This window comes from Phocoena phocoena, chromosome 11, assembly GCF_963924675.1.
Source record: "Phocoena phocoena chromosome 11, mPhoPho1.1, whole genome shotgun sequence".
Taxonomy (NCBI): domain Eukaryota; kingdom Metazoa; phylum Chordata; class Mammalia; order Artiodactyla; family Phocoenidae; genus Phocoena; species Phocoena phocoena.
Window position 1 is genome coordinate 21,040,560 of NC_089229.1, and position 24,238 is coordinate 21,064,797.

The 24,238-nt window shown below is 35.2% G+C and overlaps 1 protein-coding gene across 1 annotated transcript; it reads right to left on the reverse strand.

The window, feature by feature from the left end:
- Positions 1-3,573: 3,573 nt before the first annotated feature.
- GAS2L3 (growth arrest specific 2 like 3) lies at positions 3,574-22,954 on the reverse strand. The gene is made up of 8 exons (XM_065887899.1): positions 22,937-22,954; positions 17,824-17,992; positions 16,553-16,668; positions 14,136-14,277; positions 9,978-10,041; positions 8,937-9,075; positions 6,428-6,535; positions 3,574-4,902 (listed from the first exon to the last, which is right to left on the reverse strand). The coding sequence occupies exons 1-8, from the start codon at positions 22,952-22,954 to the stop codon at positions 3,574-3,576; spliced, it is 2,085 nt and encodes a 694-aa protein (XP_065743971.1).
- Between the last annotated feature and the right edge of the window lie 1,284 nt (positions 22,955-24,238).

Sequence of the window (24,238 nt, forward strand, 5' to 3'; positions counted from 1 at the left end):
TTTGTTTTCATTCGGAAACATCACAGAAAATACATATTTAATTAACTGCTTTTTATAATTGCTCTGATCATGAATATAGGATAAAATGAATATTTCAGGAATATTCTCACTGTATCAAAGTGTGAAATTAAAACAGAATTGCAGGAATTGGAAATTCCTACTGTCAGTAGCTTTCTGTGAACACAATACTTATGTGATCTATAGAATTCTGCTTTCATAACTTATAAATTATTTCTGTCATCAGAGATTATTAAATATGAGTCTAGCCTTACTGAGACAAACTTCTAGCAGATACAACAACTTGCGGAACAAATACCGTTATTAATGGCAAAACCTTGATAATCTCCTAGGAGCAGTGAAATAAATTTCACAGGTATCAGAAGGGCATTTTAAATAGCAATAAAATTAAAACTATCCTCAAATTATGAATGCTTCATATATACAACTTCTGACATGAACCAAGTGATCAGAATGTATTCACAACACACAAAAATGTAAACTGAGGACTTGGTATATATGTTTAAACTTTAATACTTGAGAAAATATAAGTTAAAATCTGATACAAACACTGCTGGCACAAGAAAATATACACAAATTTGGATTCAAATGGAGTCAGTATGTAAACCTGGATATGACTGTATCATGACAACTTGTAACTAAAGCCTTTTAAAGAAGTAACAGATTTTTGTATCAGATATATATTGCAGAAGGAACAGTAATTTCTTTTCTCAAAAAATTTCCCTTATCCATTAAGAATTGTTAACTCAGTGTGGAGAGTTAGAGATCATCTAATTTATCAAAGCATTTTAAAGATATAAGCCTTAAACACCTAGTGTAAGCTCAAACAATGCAAAAATAATCAGCATTTCATTTTCCTCTGAAGATTTATTTGATATGTTAGTCACGTTAACAAATTGTAGAAACGAAAAATTTAAATATTTCATTCTTTTTTGAAAGTACACATTATTTCTTCTTCCAGGTACGTCAGTAATTTAAGCTTAATATTCATTTTACTAAATATTAAACAAAAAGAAACTTTTAAAATCTTGCACTACTATTAAGAAGAAATGATAATTTCTTTCTAACTTCAACAATGTACTTTTAAAATTGTGAAAACAATTAGAAACACTAGGTCTTTAAGGGCATTTCAAAATATATTTGAAGAAAGTATCTTTCAGCCACTGCTTACTTTAAAAAAAATTTTATTTTGGAAGAGTAAGCTATATATAAATAAAAATTCATCCAATGTGAATATAATTGGAGAAATTCCCTGATCATGAATACTGGATAAAATGTGTATTTCAAGAATATTCTCACTGTATCAAAGTGTGAAATTATAACAGAACTATAGGAGTTGGAAATTCCTACCATCAGTAGCCTGATGAAGACAGGGCTCTTTATGAATTAACTTACAATTTTTCAAAAAAATAAAACCAGTTCTTGGAACTGCCAGATGATACTTTTATTCCTGAAGTTACTGATACAGAATTGTTTGGTCTTACAAAGGAATAAACTCCTTCTTAAAGGTAAAATTCTTCCTCTTTGAAAGATGCATTAAATATTTCTCATCACTAAAAATGTAAAGCTTCTGGTACTTCTTGGTTTTTTTTTTTTTTTTAATGAATTTTGCTTGGTTTTGCTTTACTTCTTTTTTTTTATTAATTAATTTAATTTTGGCTGTGTTGGGTCTTTGTTTCTGTGCGTGGGCTTTCTCTAGTTGTGGCAAGCGAGGGCCACTCTTCATCGCGGTGCGCGGGCCTCTCACTGTCGCGGCTTCTCCTGTTGCGGAGCAAAAGCTCCAGACACACAGGCTCAGTAGTTGTGGCTCATGGGCCTAGTCACTCCGCGGCATGTGGGATCTTCCCAGACCAGGGCCCGAACCTGTGTCCCCCATTGGCAGGGAGACTCTCAACCACTGCGCCACCAGGGAAGCCCCTTCTGGTACTTCTTGAACACTGACTTCACTTTCCAAAGATGTAAGTATTATCTCCCTCGATGCCCAGATCAACAGTGGAACTCAACTAAATATTTGGTGACTGTCTCTTTTAAGAAGAGAAGCATCAATTATTTCAAAAACTAGCCTGCACGCAGCTTTGATTGTAACTGTATTTCTCAGACAAAAGATAGCTTAGTTTTATACAAAAGTTTCTTGCTTTAAAATCTACAAACATCAGTAGTCAGCTTAAGATGCTTGTTCTACCATTGCACATTTGTGCGAACCGTTATTTTTCTTTAGAAAGAGACATTTTAGTTTAAAATAGGGAAACACAGACCTCAATACGGAAAATAACCTGTGATAGCTGATAATACTGTAAAGTTATTAAACACACCCCTAAAACTTCTGAAAGTACATTAACAATTTTTTAAATAGTCACAATCTATTAAAAAGCATATTATTTACAAATATCATCCCAGATCGATAGTCTATATAGCCACCACATGATCTGGGTAAGTTCCTTGGAGAATCTGCCTGCAGAATAGAAAACGCTGCATACATACTGTCCATTTGCCATTGGAAAACTGAAGGCAGCATGACTTTATTGAAGAAAATTAACATAATTGGAAACCTCTAATTAAAACTTGTATTATTGTGCTAAAGAAAAATAGTAATCACATGACAGAATTTTTATGTAGCACCACTTTAATATTCTTTAATATCACCTTAATTTTAAGATTGTTGAAACATAATTCTGATGTTAAACATTATTTTAATGTAAAAATTGATATCTCCACTCACAGAAAATTACACTATTAAAAAATATTTCTAATATGCTAAAAGCTACTAAATCATTTCCCCTTTCACATTGCACAATGTCCATCTAAAACATAAGGTGTAAGTTCTTATAAATAATATGTGAAAAAAATTTTTTCCAAGTTTCAATTTATATTTCAATACCTTAATTTTATTTTTTTTACCAAAAATACTGGTAACAAAATATTACCAAGGTTAATAGAAGTCAGTTAAAAAAATCAGTTCCTTCTGATTTGGAAAGCTTAAAAAAATTTTAAATAATAGCAATTCTACCAAACCCAGAGTAACAGGAAGCTAATGAGCAGCAGCCACTGGTACTTAGTATTGTTCCATCAGGCAATCCTGAACAGAAAACAAAATAAGATGTCTTTTGCAAGACAAGTGCCAAACCGTTGCTTTTAAACTAAAATGCAGTAACTTATATTAAGAGCACCTCCATTTCTATTAGCAGGTAATAACCTCCACATTTAACACACATTCAAAATACAGCAACTACAGTTATAAACCTAGTAGTGTTATTTGACTTTACATTTCCATTAATGGGCAGACATTAACAAAGATGTCATGGACTGAGAATCATATAAATGTCTATAACTAATAAGAATCTCCCGGTGATTTTACCACTGTTCACCTTAAAAGGGCACCTTCTGGTGAATTCAGGTGTGTGAATTCTGATGAGCCCCTCCTCGCCCCAACCTCTACCCCCATCTTATTGTACTTAATGTCTGAACCTATTTGGATAAACACAAATAGAAGAAATTTTTAAGCTGTGCAGCTAACACACTCACTCTCTTTCCTCTCTTCTCTTAGAATGACATTGTTTATTTTCTAGGTTTCTTACTTCCAGTCATAACAAAATAATGATCATTGTCTTCCTTCTTCTTTGCAGGTTTTTTATCTCCACTAACTGCCTCCTTGCCAGATGAGGGTGGCTTCCTGGTTGCAGCCGGGGCTTTGCCACTTTTGGGAGGCCCTTTGGCTAAGCACTGGCTCTTGGTGGCAGTCTGTGCTGACTTTGGTTCAGGTTGTGCTTTGGCAGAAGACTGGGGAAGACTCACAATGGACAGCGGGGTACGGCCCGGGGACCTGGAGGAGCTGGGTCCTGTCCTCTGGGACGTGCTTTTACTCTGAGGCTGCTTTTTGGCAACTGAAACCATATTATCTTTCGACTTCTCTGCAGCTTTTGCAGGAGCAACTGAGGATACAGAAAGTGGCTGGTTTAAATTCAAGGCTGACTTAAGTTTCTGTGCTGGCATTGCCCCCGCTTGCGGAGCTCCAACACGTGGCTGAGACTGTGTTCTCAGACCCGTGGTTATCGTTTTGGAACTGGATGCTGTCACTTTTGCAGGAGACTGGAAAGAAGGAGAAGGGTTAGGCCTTACGTGCAGATTTGCCTTAGGTGGCTTTGGACACTTTGATGGTGAATTTAAACATGCAGCTGAATGAGAGACTGCATAATCCCTGGAAGACACATGATGGTGTTTCAAATGCTTTGGTTCAATTTTTCCAGAACACTTATTTGGCAAAAGTGTAGATTCAGGCACATCTCTTGACTTCTGGGCTGGAATAAGCTTGGCCTTAGGAGTACTGGGTGATGAGATACATTTTCTCAACGACTCAGATACACAAGGTGCAGTTGTTAATAAAGCTGGTGAGAAAGTGCTTTTACCTACTGGATTTAAAGAAGCAGATGAAGGTGATGCATTGTTTGAAGGAGCCTCCGGTTTCTTTGTTACGCCCTTTGAAGATCTGAGTTTGAGATGAGAGGACACTGCTGGAGAATTTGGAAATTTAGAACGGACTGACCCACAGGCCAGATTGCCGCCTTTCAGGGAAGATGCTGGTGGCAACACACCTGGCAGACGTACCTGCTTCTCCTTGCTCCTTGGAATACCAATTGGTGTGCCAGGTTTTGAATTTTGTTTCTGAAACATGCTAACTGCTGACAAAGGATTCATTTCAGGAGGCTGAGGTGCTCTGGCGGACGAATCAGGCACACTTTCATTAGAAACTCCTTTTTGAAATGCTAGAATTTTCTGTTCTAGTGTAGCAAACTGTAATATTCGACAGGGGTCATATTTAAGCAAAAATCCTTGAAGAGTATCCCAGCCTCCACCGACACGGACCATGACATGTTTTCCGTGAAGCATCTTTCCCCCAAAAGAAAGTAAAAAGTAAAGCTGTAAAACTGTAAGGTGCAGTTACGGTTCATTAGCAGTCACAGTCTGTGATGTCTGTGACTATGAAATTCAGCGTATTTGCCACCAGCTTCACTATAAATTGCTAGTCTCTTTCTTGTGTTACTAAAGTAACAAATTTAACTCATATTGAATCATGCAGCTAACAATAGAGAATCCTCCAGTTTGTCAGGAAGATATTTACACATCCTAAAACTCCAAATTACTAATACGCAAAACTGCAAGGACTGAATATTGAAGGAAGAAAGGAAAAGGGAGAGTAAAGGAGGGGAGGAGAGAAAAAAAGACTCATACTAAAGAAAAACATAATTACAGAAGAAAGGTAAAAACTACCAAAACTTGTATGTTAGAATTTAACAAATTACTTTCGTATGCATCATATCAATTTAATCTTTCAAAAACTTTGATATAATTTATTACTAGTTCTTCTTTGCAGATGAGAAAATTATGGCTCTGAGAGATTAAGGAAACTGTCTCAAACCACACAGCTTGGCCTGGCCTCAAACGCACCAGGCTGCCCAACCCAAAAGGTGCTTTTGTGTTGATAAGATATATCCTGGGTCTGCCAGCGCAGCCCGAGCTGGACGGACTCAGGCCCCTATTCATTCAGCAGGCAAATCTGCAAAGTTGTATGAGACTGCTCTGCAAATTTTAACTCTAAATCCCATGCTCTGAGCACTATCACTATATCATACTGCTTAAGAAAAGAAATCTAATCAAAAGACAAAATGCATATACCTGTTTCTATATGAGTTGAACAGGGTATGGGGAACTAACGATAATATATGAAATAAAAGAAAATATAGGTGGTAAAATTATAATTTTTACATACTTTTATATTACATTCCTAAATTGGGAATAAAACAGCTCTTGTATCAATACGTGGACAGAATGATGAACAGGTAAACTTCAATCTCCTTATCAGCAAAGGGGACAATTAATCAATTGCAGATTGCAAATGGGACAAAGGAAGAAAATAAGCATGTATATTAGCATATTAGTATAGATGCTGATGCTGTGTCAGTGAAAAAAAGGCTTCATACTTAAGACCCAAAGTCTATATTATTATCAACTGCAATGTTTCTACTTCTTTTTCTTCTTACTGACATCTAATCTTATTAGATGTTCTGGTTTTGCTTTTTTCTTCTTCTTATGATGGAAAATTATTCCTCTTTAGGAAATCTAAAAAATGGAATAAGTTACCTGAGGTATTCAAAAATTTTTTCCCCCAATTATATTCAATGTCCAAACAGTCTTAGCTTAATTAGTTGTTTGCTGTGTTAAGCATGTTTACCTAAACACATTATATACTCTTGAAAATATTCCATATATTTCCTCCTATACAGTGAAATTCTTCCATTAATAACATCCTCTATTCCAATTTTTTAAAAAGTAAAAGGGGAACAAAAGAAGGTTGGTAAAGCAATAAATTCAATTTCAAAACAAGATCTAAACAGGATGTAAACGGTAGACTTACTCTTATAAAAAGTATTTTATCTCCTAGTCGATACCGTCCTTCAGATAAGTACTCAATAGAAAATCGATGAGAACAACTACAAGGAGGGTCTTCAGCAATGTGTTTAACCTAAGATTAAAAATAAACAACAAGATTTAGTGCTTGTGACAAAAACTATTTTGTTTAATGTTAAAATGCAAGGTTATTTGATAGTTGGGAAAATCAAACTCAAAGATAAAAATTTAAAGACAGTTCAACTATTTATTATCTCTTCTCTTTTACTTGTCAAATATTGAGATTAGACATTAGCTAATCTAATAAAACCTAACAGTGAGGAAGTCTGGAGTCTCTCTCTCTCTCTCTCTGCCCAAGTGCAATCAGGCTCGTCGTGTACTCACTGATCACCGGAGAAGGTCTGTGAATGTGTACACAGTGAAGTCAATTCAAAATACATTCATTCAGTCATAGGAAACAGTTCGTTACTAAGTTTGAATTGTTTTAAGACTTCGATTAATATATCTGTCAAATCAAAGATGGACCCGTTAGATAAAGTTTAACCAGGAATTTTCACTTGTCCCTTAACACCATGTGAAAGTAATACTGTATGTATGGGGGAATATCCAGATTTGTTCCAAAGTTACTGTTAAAATAGGCAGAGATGCATTTATAGCTATTGGGCTGGGCAAAAAGTTCATTCGGGTTTTTCCGTAACATCTTACGAAAAACCCAAGCAAACTTTTTGGCCAATCCAATATTCACCCAAGACTAGGTAAATTCTAAAAATTTCAACTCAAGAGGCATTTTTCTAAAAGCACTCACTTTGTTTCAATAGTCTGCTAAGGAGATGAGAACTGAGGAGAAAATCCTACCTCTAATCCTCAAGGGGCTTACAGAATTTTTAACTGCAGTAAATATCTTAAAAATGGTAAAAACTGGGCCTCCCTGGTGGCGCAGTGGTTGAGAGCCTGCCGATGCAGGGGACACGAGTTCGTGCCCCGGTCCGGGAAGATCCCACATGACACAGAGCGGCTAGGCCCGTGAGCCATGGCCGCTGAGCCTGCGCATCCAGAGCCTGTGCTCCGCAATGGGAGAGGCCACACAGTGAGAGGCCCGCGTACCACAAAAAAAAAAAGAAAAAAAGTAAAAACTGGAATAAAAATTAAAATTCAGAAATTCTTTATTTAAAACATGGAAATTAATATAAATTGATTAAATGAAAATATTTGCTGAGATATGTTTGATTTGAAAAAAAAAGTCACATATCAGCCACTATGGAAACCATTTTGTTTTCCTAAAATTATATTTTTGAAAAAGTATATTTTTCTCAACTACTTGTCACACAGAGTATATCTAAACAAATACACTTAATTGCACTTAGGCATGATGTTAAAGAAAGTCTCTTCAGATATACCCAATTTACCTGAGCACTAACAGAAATTTATGAGTGTCTTAATTATCTACACAAAATGGACACGTGGATTCACCCGGGCCTGATCAGAAGGATCTGGATTTATCTCCCTACATCATTCATTTAACAAAATAACATGATCATAAATAGAACTGATTTTCATAAGCGATTCAATGAAGTTTATCTTGTTCAGTTTGGTTATATAAGCACATATGTACACACATGCATACACACACATACATACCACATGCATAAGATGGCTAAAAAATATTCTGAACTTGGGTAAAGAATTTACAATTATTTGAACCATTTACAAGTTAGATAACTAAGTAATTTGAAAGGAGGTAATTATTTTCTATCCATTAAGGTTTCTTAGGTACACAGAATTGCAGTTGTATATTTCTTAACAGCACTCAAAATAATGAATCAGGTAATTGTTCCTTAATTTTAAACATGACCATAAGATCTCAGCAGGTCACATATGTGTAGGTGGACTCTGAATATATTCATATAGCACATATATATTTAAAGAAATGTGTTCCCTTTAGTTTTCATAACAAGCTTGCAGGCATGAAAGGTCACTTATTTTCTTTGTTTAAAATATCCAAATACCACTTATATTCAGCAGTACAAATCAGCACTAACTCACAATCTAAATAAGTTGGTGAGCCTAAAAGGAGTAAGTGCTGTGAATAAAAAATGTTCTCTTCTGGTTTTAGCTATTGTGTAATTAACATTTTAACATTAAAGGAAATAGCTAAAGAAATTAAAATCATCTGTAAAGGTACTACCCTAATATCAATTATTTTCATTCTCCTTGTTCTGATACATACTTTTCACAAAGTAAACTTTTTTCTTGTTGCTATATAGTCTTCATAATGATTACCAAAAATGATTCTTCTGCTAAAATAGTAAATCCTAATTTACCTAGCCATTGCCCAATTTGAGAGTATTTACATTGTTTCCAATTTTTCAGCCTTATAAGTAATACTGCAATAAATACTTTCATTCATGCTACTTTTTTTTCCCTCTTCAATTATAATAAAAATGAAAGAGGAACACTTTTGGCGAACTATGAGATTCTGACGCATCATAGTTGAAAGAAAGTGTGCAATTACTTACAGCTTCGTGGAGCTCTTCATGCTGACAGCATGATTTTGGAATGCTGATGGAATCTTCAGGCCCAGAAGTATTAAGTAAGGTCTCTTCTAGCTCAATTTCTTTCTCAAATTTTACTAATACTGGTGGCTCAACCCCATAGCTGAAAACCAATCATGAGATCTCATCAAACAAGTGAAGTCTGAGCCAAGTACTTCCATGTATATCACAATAGGTTATCTTTTATTTTTAAATAAAGTCTGTATGACTCTCTTCTACCAGTTGTTTCCCTGGGACATCTGGAAATGCTTTATAATGTCCCACAGATTGCCAAAAATTCAGATTATCATCTTTACATCATAACATATATATATTTGGGTTACTGAATGCTCCCAATATTCAATCAGGGATCCTAAACGTACCTTTCAAAAAATAAGTCATCTCGTGAGTGAAGATGGGGTCGAGCTAGGTATGGAGGATACCAGGCCTCAGCCTTCTTATCAGACCCTCTTTGTGTCTAAAGGACTTGCTTCACCTTGAACTGCTTAAAGATTGCATGCTCTTACTCTACTTTTTTTTTTTTTTTTTTTCCGGTACGCGGGCCTCTCACTGTTGTGGCCTCTCCCGTTGCGGAGCACAGGCTCCGGACGCGCAGGCTCAGTGGCCATGGCTCACGGGCCCAGCCACTCCGCAGCATGTGGGATCCTCCCAGACCGGGGCACGAACCCATGTCCCCTGCATCGGCAGGCGGACTCTCAACCACTGCGCCACCAGGGAAGCCCTCTTACTCTACTTTTGATCTGAAAAATGTAAGTATCCACTTTTACAGTTTAATACTAAATGAAGGCAAGCTACATGAGCAAGCAGATGTTGACACATGACATGGCTCACGTGAACAGAACAAAGTTAATAAAGAAACAAAAAGAAAGAAAAAACAGTAAATTAAGTTACCTTTATTCCAATCAAAAATTATTTTCATTTATAGAAAATAGTGTTCTCGATAAAATAAAGCAGCTTAATAAATGTTTATGACATTGAAATTCTGAAATATTGTGGAATACATACCTTGACACAATTCGACCAATTTCAAGAAGACAAAGATACACCTGTCTCGGATCTTTGTGCAAAACTGAAAAATAAGACCACATATTTTAGGGGGCAAATTAAATAGGCAAATATATTTATGGCATGAAAGAAGTAAAAGAAAAGACAGTAGCATTACTTATTTGGAAACTCAGAAAAGACTTTTATTTTTTCTACATATTATCATCTTCCTGAAATTAAAAAGAAAATGATCAACCAGAAGATTAAAATTTACCATGGATGCTTACCTGTGTAGTATTTTAAGTCTAAAAAACTAAGACCTTAGTAACATTAAATTATTAATATTTCAGATCTCTTAACAGGAGATATTATTGAAGAAACGTTATCACTTCAATTTTATTCTAAACTATCTTTAGCACAGGACTATGTGTTAACAGCCTTCTTCAACTCTTCCAATAATAGAAGAGGAGAGAGCACTTCTCTACTCATTCTGTGAGGCCTATATTACCCTGATATCAAAGTCAGAAAAAGACATCACAAGAAAACTAAAGACAAATATCCTTTATGAACACAGATGTAAAAAATTCTCAATGAAATACTGGCAAACTGAATCCAGCAGCAAGTGAGATTTATCCCAGAAGTGCAAGGTTGGTTCAACGTATGAAAATCAATCAATATAATTCACCATATTGATAAAATAAAGGAAAAGAAACATACAGCTATCTCAGTAGACACAGAAAACGCTTTTGACAAAATCAAACACCCTTTCATGACAAAAAAAAGACTCAACAAAGTAGAAACAGAAGAGAACTTTATAAATATGAAATCTGGAAAACCCATAGCTAACATCATTATTAATGGTGAAAGACTGAATGTCTTCCTTGAGGCTAAGACCAGGGAAAAGAAGGATGTCCACTCGTACCAATTCTATTCAACATTGTACTTGAGGTTCTAGCCAGGGCATTTGGGCAAGAAAAATAAATAAATGCCATCTAGACTGGAAAGGAAGAAGGAAAAGTATATCTACAGGTGATATGGTCCTTTGTTTAGAAAACCCTAAAGAATCTACAGAAAAACTAATAGAGCTAATAAGCAAGTTCAGCAAAGTTGCAGGATATGAGATCAATATACAAAAGTCATTGCATTTTATACATTAGCAATAAACAATCTGAAATGTAATTAAGGAAATGATTACATTCACAATAGCTTCAAGAAGAATAAAGTACTTAGGAATAAATTTAACCAAAGAATTATAAGACTTGTACACTGAAAACTATAAAATATTGTTGAAAGAAATTAAATAAGATATAAATAAATTGAAAGACAACCTATGTTCATGGATTGGAAGACATATATTGTTATTGTAATACTCTCCAAACTGACCTACAGATTCAGTGCAATCCCTATCAAAATTCCAAGAGCCTTTTTTTTTTCCAGAAATGGACAAGCTGATGATAAAATTCATAAAGAACTGTAAGAAATATAGAATAGCCAAAACAACTTTTAAAAAGCACAAAGTTGGAAGACTCATACTACCCAATTTCAAAACTACAGTAATCAGGACAGCGTTTACTGGCTTAAGGATAGACATACAGACCAGTGGAATGAAACAGTGTCCAGAAATAAACTCACATGTTTATGTTCAATTGATTTTCAACAAGGGTGCCAAGACAACTCAAAGGGGAAAAAAGTCTTTTCAACAAATGGTGCTAAGACAACTGGACAGCTACATGAAAAGAATGAATTTAGACTCCTTCTTCACACAGTATACAAAAAATAACTCAAAATGCATTACAGACCAAAATGTAAAAGCTAAACCTATAAAAATCCTAGAAGGAAATATAGGTGAAAATCTGTGTGACCTTGGATTAGGCAATGGTTTTTTAGATATGACAACAAAAGCACAAGCAATCAAAGAAAAGATAAACTCAACTTCATCAAAATTAAAAACTTCTATGCATCAAAGGACACTATCACGAAAGTGAAAAGGCAACCCAAAGACCAGAAGAACATATTGGCAAATCATATATCTAATAAGGGCCTAATATCCAGAATAAAGAAAGAACTCTTACAAGTCTACAAAAAAAGACAACTGACTCCCCCAAAAATGAGCAGAAGATTTGAATGGACATTTCTGTAAAGAAGATATACAAATGGCCAATAAGCCCATGTAAAGATGCTCAACACCATTAGTCTTTAGGAAAATGCAAATCAAAACCACAATGAGATACCACTTCACACCCACTAGGATGGTTATACAGTTGACCCTTGAACAACATGGTTTGAACTGTGTGGGTCCACTTACACATGGATTTTTTTCAATAAATACATACTATAGTACTATAAGATCTGTGGTTGGTTGAATCTGTGGATTCAGAACTGTGGATACAAAGGGCTGACTGTAAAGTTATATCCAGATTTTTGACTGCAGGGTTAGGGGACCGCTGCCCCTAACTCCTGGATTGTTCAAGGGTCAGCTGTAATTTTAAAAAATAATAACAAGTGTTGACAACTATGTGAAGAAATTGGAATCTTTGTGCATTGCTAGTGGGAATGTAAAATAATGTGGCCACTGTGAAAACAGTTTGGTAGTTCCCCAAACAGATAAACACAGAATTACCATATGACCCAATAATTCCACTCCTAGGTATATCCCTGAATTTAAAACATATGTTCACTCAAAAACTTGCATACAAATGTTCATAGCAGGATTATTAATAATAACCCCAAAATAGAAACAATCAAAATGTCCATCAGCTGATAATAGATTAAAAAATGTATATCCATACAACGAAATATCATTCAGCCATAAAAAGGAATGAAGTACTGTTAGATGCTACAACATAAATGACCCATAATGCTAACTGAAAATAGCCAGACACAAAAGCTACATATTGCATGATTTTATTTATATGAAAAGTCCAGAGTAGCAAATCTATAGAGAAAGAAAGTAGACTGGTGGTTGCCAGAGGATGGAGATATGGAGTAACTGGGTCCAACTGCTAATAGGTATGGGTTTTCTTTTTGGAGTGATGGAAATGTTCCGGAATTAATAATGGTGATATCTGCACAAATCGTGAGTATACTAAAAACCACTGAAGTCTACATTTTGAAATGATACATTTTATGTTACGTGAACATACCTCAATTTTTTTAAATGCTATGAATAAAAAGAAACCTAATATGCTTAATGATCAGCACACCTGGATTAAAGCAGGGTGCAAACTGGGGGGTAAAATAGCAATCCATTAGTTTTAATTCTACACTGGATAAGAATATCCAGAGGCATACTAAACAGGTAACAGTGGGGAACAGCTACCTGTCTGCAGGCAACAGGGTGTGCATGGTCAATAGAAATATTTACAACATTAATAACCTAAAACAATAATGAAACCAACTAAAAAGTTGGTTTGCTTTTTATTATCACCATGAACCGGCAATTCTAAGCAATGTCAGTGACAAAATACTTCTCTCTACCAGGACCGAATACTATTCCCATGACCCCCGCCCTTGGTATGCTACTGCTCTTATCAAAACATTATAAATTCTGTGAGTGTGTGTGTGTGTGTGTGCGCACGCCCACGCGTGCGCACACATAAATACTTTGAGGAAATATATAGATAGTCTAAAACTTAGATAGCTTTCACTTTGGTCACTGCACAGATGTTTCTGTTGACTTAAATGAAATGAGAAAATACATCAATAATTCTTCAATAGAGCATGACTTTTTAAAAGCATTAGCCCATTTAGATAACCAAATTGGCAGCTGCTGTTTACGAGGTAAATCTAAACACCATGAACATACATCATTTGGCCTTCTGTTATTTCTGTAATTATCTAGTTAAAAAGAAATTACTAGTAATTTAGACTTGATAGAGTAATTCTTGATGAAAACATTAATTAGTTAAGCCTTAATCCAGAACCTTCCCATAGCCAACTCATTTAGGAAGTAAAATATGTCCAGGCCATTCTAGATATATAGGATCTAAAACATAAATGAAAAGCTTTTATCATACATTTGATCTGGAATCTGATTCTCCAATTGTTTACATATATTTAGAGTATAAATGTTTCTAGTAAAATGAGATGTGGCATTTGAGTCCTTACTTGGAAAGAAAAATTAGAAGTGAGGCATACAAAAATATCCTAATAAACATTAAACACAACAACACCACTTACCTAAACCTTCAGATTCAAAGAGGTAAGTCTCATCAATGCCGATGTGCCTGCACCAGTGAAGGAAGTTCGCAGTATTGTCTCTAGCAAAGAACGAACCTGATGCAGCATCTTTCTTACAGGGCACTTTTCTCATTGGAAAATTCTGGAAAAGACAAAAGAATAATTTCAAACATGCATCAAGGATATTTTCATTAAATATCCATTTTAATATTACTAAATAAATGTTCAGTGCATTGAATGTAACTAAAAAGTGCATAGCACTAGAGGAAAAAGGCATCTTCAAAAATCATTTTATTTTGCTTTTCATTAAGCATATTCTAGAAAATGATTCCTAGGAAAACAGTCAGGTCAAGATTTAGCAGCAGGATCACGCATCTCTAACCTTTCTTTTTAAAATGACATGAGAGTCTTAGTTAAGATAAAAAATGACAGTCTAATAATTCCAAAGCACATCTTTATAGTTTATCTCTCCAAACACAGTTCAATACAAACACAAAATTATTGCTATGTTAAAGGTTTACACAGTCTCAATTTTGCTAACTTCCTTATTTGCAGATTCATAAATATGGTTCTGAGTTTCTCGAGGAGACTTTCAAACAAGGAAGTAGTAGCCCATTCTTAATTAAAGTTCTTTGAAAACTGACAAGCTAAGTTTTACAGAATCCTAATTCATTTTTATTTCCTGGACCAAGAGTATTCAGATAATCCTGCTGAGGCTGAGGTTTGGGTTTGTTTAGAAATTATTCATCTCTTCTTTTTTGGCTGCATTGGGTCTTCATTTCTGTGCACAGGCTTTCTCTAGTTGTGGCCAGTGGGGGCTACTCTTCGTTGTGGTGCACAGGCTTCTCATTGCGGTGGCTTCTCTTGTTGCGGAGCACGGGCTCTAGGCGTGCAGGCTTCAGTACTTGTGGCACGTGGGCTCAGTAGTTGTGGCTTGCGGGCTCTAGAGCACAGGCTCAGTAGTTGTGGCACACAGGCTTAGTTGCTCTGCGGCATGTGGGATCTTCCCAGACCAGGGCTCAAACCTGCGTCCCCTGCACTGGGGCAGGCACATTCTTAACAACTGCACCACCAGGGAAGCCCGGCTGAGGGGTTTTTAGTTTTGTTTCAAATTTTTACTTGAATAAGAAATTCACGCATATGATTTTTTAAAATGCAATGGGCACAGTAGAGTATAAGTCTTTCTCCTACCACTACCCCTCAGTTCCTTTCTCTCCTTGGAGAGAACCACACTATTACCAGTTCCTTATGTTTCCTTCCTGTTGCTATTATTTTCTAGGGTTACAATAACCTTGTGAGTTTTTCTAGTTGTATATAGGAAAAAAAAAAATCAACACAGCCAAATACAAAGATGGTTAGTATCAATTGAAATCTTCTTATCCACATTTCAGTAAGACATCTCCATTCACAAGTACATCTGTACCTACAGAATGCTACGTAAACAGGCTATTCTGCAATCTGATTTGTGTATGTGTGCATGCACACTTAATGATAGGTTGCAGGCATCTTTTGAGGTAAAAAAAAAAAAACAAAAATTAAAATAGTCATTTCTAATGAATAGATAATATTCTACTCTATTTAGGTACCATAATTAATTTTAAACAACTTCCCTACTGATGAGCATTTAGGTTGTTCTTAATTTTTTTTACACAGTCATTTTTGTGAATTTGTGGTTATTTTCTTAGAATAAATTCCTGGAATTAGAATTACGTTACGTATCAAAGGACGTGCTTTATTTTCAATGTGATATATGTTACCCATTGTCCCCCAAGAAAGATGGTACTACTTTATATTTCCACCAGCACTATGTTAATATCTAGAATGCACACTCACAGACACCAGATCCCATGAGTGAAAATAACCATATTTGATGAAAAGAGAGGAAACCTTATCTACCTCAAATCCCAACTTCAGGGTCAACGGTAGAAAAGTATCTAAAAAAAGTATTATTCATTGAGCCAATATTTATGAATTTACCATGAAGACAATATATAAAGAATAAAAAGATGATGATAATAGCTCTTAACTGTGTGCCAGGAACCATCACAACCTCTTTTTTCACTTAACTCTCACAGGAATCCTATAAGGAAGGTACTATTATTGTTCTCAAGAAGAACTAGCTATTTAGATATTTACTATGCACCAGGCATTATCTATATAAGCTAACCATTATCTATATATTATCTCATTTAATGTTGCTGAATCCTCGAAAATATATCCTACAAGGTAAATGTTAATATCTCCATTTTACAAGTGAGAATATTTTTTCAGATGCTCAAAAAGATTAAGTAAATTATCCAAGATTTTACATATAGTTGCGTTGGAAGTTTACAGCCTTGTAGAGATGATAAGAAATGTACATAAGCAAATCAATATGTACCAAGGTATTAAATCACTACTGTCAAACATTTTCTTACCACTGGTTCTTCAGAGTTGCATGTTTTCACCGTGTTTTGAAGAACATCAATCAGTTGGCATAACAGTACTCCATTATCAAGTTCTTCCAATAACCTTTCTGCCTTAACTTCAATACCTAAAAACATATTTCAAAGCTAAGAGCCTTCTAGAAACAGTAAATTCAAACAATATGGTTAAAGTTTAATTAAATGTAATCAGATTATAGCTGAAACACTAGGCAAATATTAGATCAGACTCTGAGCTTTCACTCTTAGAAGGTACAGTTAAAACAGCAGATAATATCAAATTAAGAGAAAGTCAACTGAAACAAAAATATCTGTGGTGTAGAAGCACAGGAAAAATAAATGACATCTACTTTATTTCACTGAAAAACACCAAAGTGTTTTATATTTCGAGATCCACTATTAAGGTTAAGTTTTGATTCACTGCACATTACAACTGCTTGCACAAGAAAGATTCTCTATAAGATGGTCTTTGTTGCAATTTAAAAATTAAAGATAACAATGTAACAAGCACTCAGAAAATACCAACTTTTCACCTCTAAAATCCCTTATTTGGAAGCATTACTACATAATAAACTTTTAAGAAATTATCCAAATCTTCAAAATGATATAAGAGTGAGTGTTTAGTGCGCTTTTAATTCTCTTCAAAGACCATAGATGAGCTTTATACATATATATTCCTCCTCACGAAAACCTTACAATGCTACATGAAATTCTGTTATTTAAAAGAGAATTTTTTTCTAGGGAGAAAGTTCAGAGCACTCATGTTCCTCTAACTGAGTAAAGAAATATGATGCCATGCCTTCTCCAAGCTGACATTTCCTCCTAGGTTTCATATACCTCTGCCCCTCGAAGCCTCAGAAACAGGAATCATTTTAACTACAGCATATATTCCACCCAGAATCTCATGCCTTACACAATTTTAAGGAGAAAAAAGAAATCAATAAAATACAGACCCCCAAATTAGACCTATACACTTAAAATTTTTTTTAACATTAACAATTAAAATGTTGATTATTCACAGCTCTTACTACTGACCTCTTCCATGAAGCCTCAAACTTGCTTACTATTCAAGCCCCGAGGGTCAGGGTGAATCAGAATATCTTCCCAACTAGAATGTAAGCTTGGTGAGAAAAAGGACATCAAATATTTCCATCACTAGAGGATCCCCAGCCTCTGGAACTATCATTCCTTGACAAAGAGTAAGATTCTCAATAAACATTTACTGAATAAGAGATTACAATTTTGAGCATCTTTGCAAGCCTTACCTAATAAACCAGATAGCCAGATTGACAGATCTTCTTGCATGGGCAACAGGGTAGCTTCGTGCCTCACAGCTATCCACTCATCATACTGACAAACATCAGCCAAACCTGGCCCATGTCTGGGGGTCAGAGGACTCCGTGGACTTAGAGGCAGGTCTTCTCCAAACCACACCTAGAGAAAACACCAACCAACTGAATGGACGCAACCCTGTTAAAAGTCAGCATGCCTAACATTTATATTTAAATAATGAATTACAGACCATATTTAATATACAGAGCTGCAGCAGCTCACAGAAAGTTAATAAACTAGAAGCAAACTATTAGCCTAGATACTTGAGACACTTTCCGTATTCAATTCTGTGATAAATGTAAGTGAATCCCTAATTAATGAATGGGTTCTACCATCAAACTGAGGGGATGAAAGTCAACAAATAATTTTTTTCTTTCACTTCTTAGCTGCATAAGTTTAACAAGTTACTTGTATCAGCATCTTGGCTGTAAAATGAATTAATAATACCTGCCTTATAAGCTACATCTTTGTAGAATCTAGCATTGGGCCTAACAATATTTGTTGAATAATGGATAAATGAATGAATGCATAGTTGGCATTTTATAAACTTTAAATCATAATAACAGTGTTATCTAAAAAAAAAAATTCTAAATAATGTGGTCTGTCACTTGATTTTGCATGGCCCACAAGCTAAGAATGGTTTTTACATTTTAAAATGGTAGTTATGTAAGTACCTACATAATAGCTTTGATTCTGCCTACTTACTCACTAAGCTAAAAATGTTTACTACCTGGTCAATCCTTGGTTTAGAATAAAAACTGACAGAAACATGCTATCAAACAAACACTTGCAAAATTTTGAAATACAATTAGATATACTTTTAATATAAGATTAGTTAGAGAAAAGACTGTGTCAAATCTCAACTCAGGAAGGGGTATCAGAGCCCAAGTGAAGTGATAAAGGGGTTCTCACAGGAGGGCAGCTTGAAATGGAGGGTCAGAGCTTGAGTGAGGTGACAGGGCATCCACGCATGGCAACGGCCCTGTGCAGCATCAGACCCTGAGCAGGATAAAGAGGGTGTCCGCTGGGGACAACGGAGGAACATCCCAGTGCAGGGTGTCAGAGCCCAACTGAGCTGAGAAGGGCATCAGCTCAGGGAGGGGTGGCAGCAACAAAGGGAGACGGGTTACATACACGGGGATTTACCAAATGGGAGCCAGGTTTCTCACTGCCAAAGAAAAGAGGTGCAACTATAGACTGAGAAAACTAGAATGAACCCTATGGTGTTGGAATCAAGTAAGTTTTACCAGAAAGCAAAGAAGTGCTCAAAGAATGATAGGAACATGCAAAAGGACACAGAAGTCAGCTTGAAGGGACTTCTGCTGGCTAAATCAAGAAAAATTTGAGCATCAAAATAATGATATAAGTGGATTATAACACACTGAATAAAATGGACAACTCTGAGTCCACCTAGATATAAATAAATGAATAAACTGGAATTTTGATGAGGAATGAGATTTCCATATACTTTCAAAGTACTTCCCCAGAAATACCTACTACAAAGAGAAAAAAAGTAATTTCACAGGAGAGAAACTCATCAGGCAGCAACTTAACCCAGGCAGCAACTTAACCGAGTGACACAGGTGAACATGATCAACAACAGGATAAATCAAAATCATAGGCACCTGACAGGATACAACGAGACAACACAACATCCCTCTGTGATAGTCCTGCCAAGATGCATAACCTGAATCTAATCATGAGAAAACATCAGGCAAATCTAAATTGAGGGACATTCTACAAAATAACTGGTCTGTAATACTCAAAAGTGTCAAGGTCATTAAAGAAAGCAAATACTAATAAAGACTAAGGGGCACGACAACTAAACGCAACAGGTGATTCTGAACTGGACATTATTGGGACAACTGACAAATAGTTGAATGTGGTCTGAGTATTAGTAGTTCTGTACCAACGCTAATATCCTGATTCTGATGATTTCATTGTGGCTGTATAGGAGGGAGTCCTTGCACGTGATAAATGCACTAAAGTACCAGAGGTAACGGGACATTAGATTTGCAACCTACTCTCAAATGGTTCAAATCTCTGCTCTACACTTAACAACCATTTTGCAAGTTTGTGATTGCTTTAAAATAAAAATTTTAAAAAGTTTTTAAAAAAGAGGCATAAGTATAGGTAATACCAAGTGAATCTAGTTCTGTCTTGATTTTTCAATGTAGATAATTTCCCCCCCCCAAAATATATTAAACTTACTGAGGTTTATTTGAGGCAAGTGTTCCTATACCAAATCAAAAGCCATAACAACACCATTGTTAACCCAGACAAACATAGAGGGGAAGAAAAGAGCTGCTTCCAATCTCCTATGATGAGAAATAAACACGTTTTTAAAAAAATCTCACAGGCAAAGGAAGACAATGAATATATACCACAAGAGGCAAGCAGGAGTAGCAAAACTTAATAAAAATACCCAAATACTAAGAGAAACATTGTTATTCGAGGGGCATTATTTCAGAAACTGAGGGTAGAGATTTGGGGAATTAACTTCTAAATACATGAGGATCCCATAAAGTTTTTGGAAAAAAACAAGATGTTATTTCCCCAAATTCTCTTAGAATTACTTCAAAGGGAGTATAGCAAAGGTATAATATCTAAATCTTCCCTTCATAAGAATGTCTTGCTTCTGTAATCCCAGGACTCAGTATAAGACCTACCTCATGATAGGCAGTCAAAAATATTAGTTGAATACTTGAGGAACAGATACTAGCAAATGACTCTTTGTACCATCAAAATCAAGATGCATCTTACAATAAATGGTATTTTACAGTCAGCAGAATGTTATTTGTCCTTTAACCATTTGGCTGAGCTGACAAAAGGCAGAGAAGATGCAAACGTTTGTCAAGGAAACATGTACATTATCTAGGAAGGTGGTTTCGAAAATATCATGTATGAAAATGGAGAAGCTAAAATTAACAAAAGTCATTCTAAGTTCTTGCCACATTAGGGAGAAGAGTACTTGGATTTTCCTATTATTACAAGCAGAAAACTATAAAAACCTGGGCTAGTCAGTAGCATATTAATGTTGTTAAAAGCTAGATGTTAATAACAAAACCTGCATGTATAAAGATTGTTCTCAATCATGCTGAAAGCTGTCACACTGCAGAGATTCCTAACCATAGGCAGTCTACAGAAGAACTTGAATCAGTATATAAACAACTTACATTTAGGCAAAAATTTAGGCCTACGTACAAATGGGCCTTTTCTCAGAGAGAGAGAGTTCATAGTTTCTGTTAGATTCTGGAAAGGGTCTATGACCCAAAAGAGATTAGGAACTATCTAGTTCACTGATTTTTAGACTGTAAGTTTATTTACTAATCAGAATCAGGGACATAAAAAAGGGGCAAGGAAGACCTTCATGGATTAAATGAATAAGAAACCAGCTATCTACTGGGTGTCTCCTCTCTGCAAGGCACTTATGAAAAACGAAGCCTAATTAGCAAAGAGGTGAAAATCGAGGAAGTTCTCACATTCACCAGGGAGAGAAGCAAAAACTTCCATGAGGGATGTCAAGGGTACTCTTGGAGAAGTATCAATAGGGGGACAGATCTGTGGAATCTAGGTCAGAGACGGGTTCGTGGAACTATAAGACAACACTATGGAAAAAAAATCACCAATTTAAAGTATTAATGGCCATTAAGAGAGAAATGAGAAAAACATGGTCAATGTGGCAATGATAAAAAGCACTTTATAAGGAATAGAGAAAATATAATCAACATGAAACTGATGACAATTCTGAGACTTGGATAAAAAGAGATGAACAGAAGTACTCAGATAAAAACTGGTTTTGAGAAATAAGGAGTTCTGAGCATACTCAATGTGGATTAGAGAAGACCCCAAAGGGGAAGAGTAAGACCTTTTGGAAGACTGCCATGGACTCCCAAGTCCCCAAAGGAAAACAGTACAAAAGAACTCTTTATTAGTAGAGTAGGAGGATATAGCTGCACAGCGTAGGAGGGAGAAAGCAGCATCCCATTCAGAATTGTTCTTAACCATTTTATAAATAAGTTATCTTCTCTAGGCTATCACACACTGCTATCTTGATAAGCCTTCTTTCTTAATTAAAAAAAAAAAAAAACTTTCACGACACAGTTATAATCTCCAGCTTTACATCCGGATAATTTCGTTGTACCAATGATACAACCAAAGTTCTGAAGTGCCTACTAGGTAACAACACATTCCAGGAGGCACTTGGCTCATGTTATCTCATTGATTCCTCACAACTACCCTGAAAAATACGCGCTGTTATCCTCACCTCAGAGGCAAGGGAGCGGGAACTCAGAGAGGTAAAATAACTTGCCAGGATCTCACAAGCAGAACGGCAGAACAAAAATCAGACACAAAATCGGACTGACTCTAAAATTCTCACTTTCAAAGGCAAATTTTATTATCAGCTGCTTACATCTTCCTAGGTAGACCTTCAAGGTGATTTTTATCTTTAAGTTAAAATTCAGTCATGTTCTATTTATGTCAAAAGAAAGAAAACTTTTAAAGGATCTAAGAATAAATACCAACTCTGGAAATCAATCAAATGTAAGATCATTCTGGTTTGTCTTATTACCTCCATCTTGCTTCCCCTCACCAAAAAACTAACAAAAAAAAATCACTCTAAATTTTAAGTTTTAATGACACATTATTTACAGGCATTACAGGGCACATGTACAGTTATCTAAAATTAAGAATTTATATTTGTTTTCATTGAAAGGTCTTTTAACTACAAACATATACTAAACTGTAATGAGAAGAAAATCACAAACTATTCCAATTCTTTTCCCAGGGTAGTACAAATACAATGAACCCACCAATCCTAAGATATTTTTGATTCTTACAAATATGCAGTATAAATGAAAGCTTAATATTAAAGTCTTTTCAGAACTAGAAAGTGAAAATTTAAAAAAGTGTTATTAAATCTGATGCTTAAAAAAACAGTAAAACAAAATTTTTGTGATAATTTTAGTTTTTTTCTAATTACTGTAATCTTATTATATTAATCTCATTAACTTAAATATATATTTTCCCAAGAAAACCACTTACTTGAATTGCAGGCAGCATGGTCATCTATGCTGAAATGATATTGCTGCTACGAAAATAAAACAAAATATTAATATGCAGACAATGGTAGCTTTCCTACTCCCCCAAACCCTCAAATTACAAGGAATCTACTTTATTCTCCTATCTGACTGAAAACCTAGTACTTTTCTATTTGGAATAATTTGACCATAGGAGAAAGCAATCATACTCCTCGTTTCTTACTTCATAAAAGTACTCCTCATTTGAAAACGGAAAATCTGAAACACACTTTAATATAGTTTCTGGCACTAATATCAAAGTAATTCTTGAAGCATCTGACTAGTAAAATAAAACTAACAATAAAACTTAGCTTACCTTAAAACTGCCCCAGAATTTTCCCCTGTAAACACACTGTAAATATAATGTAAATACAAATATCACAACAACTGATACTGAAAGTCAAGTATCTCTCATCTGATCTTTACAAAGAGATAAGTTCATCCGAACTTTGTATAAATTCTCAAGTTTAACCATAAGCTTCTTCCACCAGATGACAAGGTAATAAAGAAAAATATCAATTTTAACTATGAAACAATACTCAATGCCTTTCCTTAATAATTTTCCATAAGTTATTTTCTCCGTGAGGTGCTAAAGACCAAAAAAAAAAGCAATTTGAACTCTAAAGGACTATTCTTGAAACATACAAGAAAAAAAACCACAACTTTAAGTTAGATTAATACAATTCTTTAACGTATTTTCAGAGGAAAGAAAGTGAAGAGTTTGAAAACACTCAGAATAACAGACTATATAAAACCTAGGATTTTAGATTGCTTATAGCAGCATAACATACTAGTCTATTTTTTATTGTAAACCACCATTAAAATATTCTAAGAAAAAACAGAAAATGGCTTATAAGGCTATCAATTTCCAAGGAAAAGCTACGTTCTCCCCTAAGCTATACCAAACATACCTCAGATGTGTAGATGCGCCAACTACACATCCCACTTTCCTCTCAAGAACATTTCTTCCAGTACCAAAGCTGAACTGGAGCTAAACCTAACTGAAAAGTCTGACGTTACACATCACATTGTCTTTGCAAGAAGGCAAAGGACAGCAGAATGTCCTTGATGTCATTTTTCCTTCTCTCTACCCTAGCAAAAGGCCAAAGTACAATTGGGCATTACTAATGAGTTTGTTATGCTTCCCACGAGCTAACTCAGTGGGGAATACGTTTTCCTTTAGCATAAATAATCCTTTGTCCCCAACAAAGATCCACAGTAAGAAGCTTCCGAGACCATTTTTAAAAAATACAGCAAAGAAGCTGCT

What these genes read in the sequence shown, in the direction of transcription:
- GAS2L3 (XM_065887899.1), bottom strand. An exon ending in GCAACTCTGAAGAACCAGTG is followed by an intron (nt 14,278 to 16,552) that starts GTAAGAAAATGT and finishes TGTCTTTTCCAG; the next exon opens with AATTTTCCAATGAGAAAAGT. An exon ending in ATGAAGAGCTCCACGAAGCT is followed by an intron (nt 6,536 to 8,936) that starts GTAAGTAATTGC and finishes TTTTAATCTTAG; the next exon opens with GTTAAACACATTGCTGAAGA.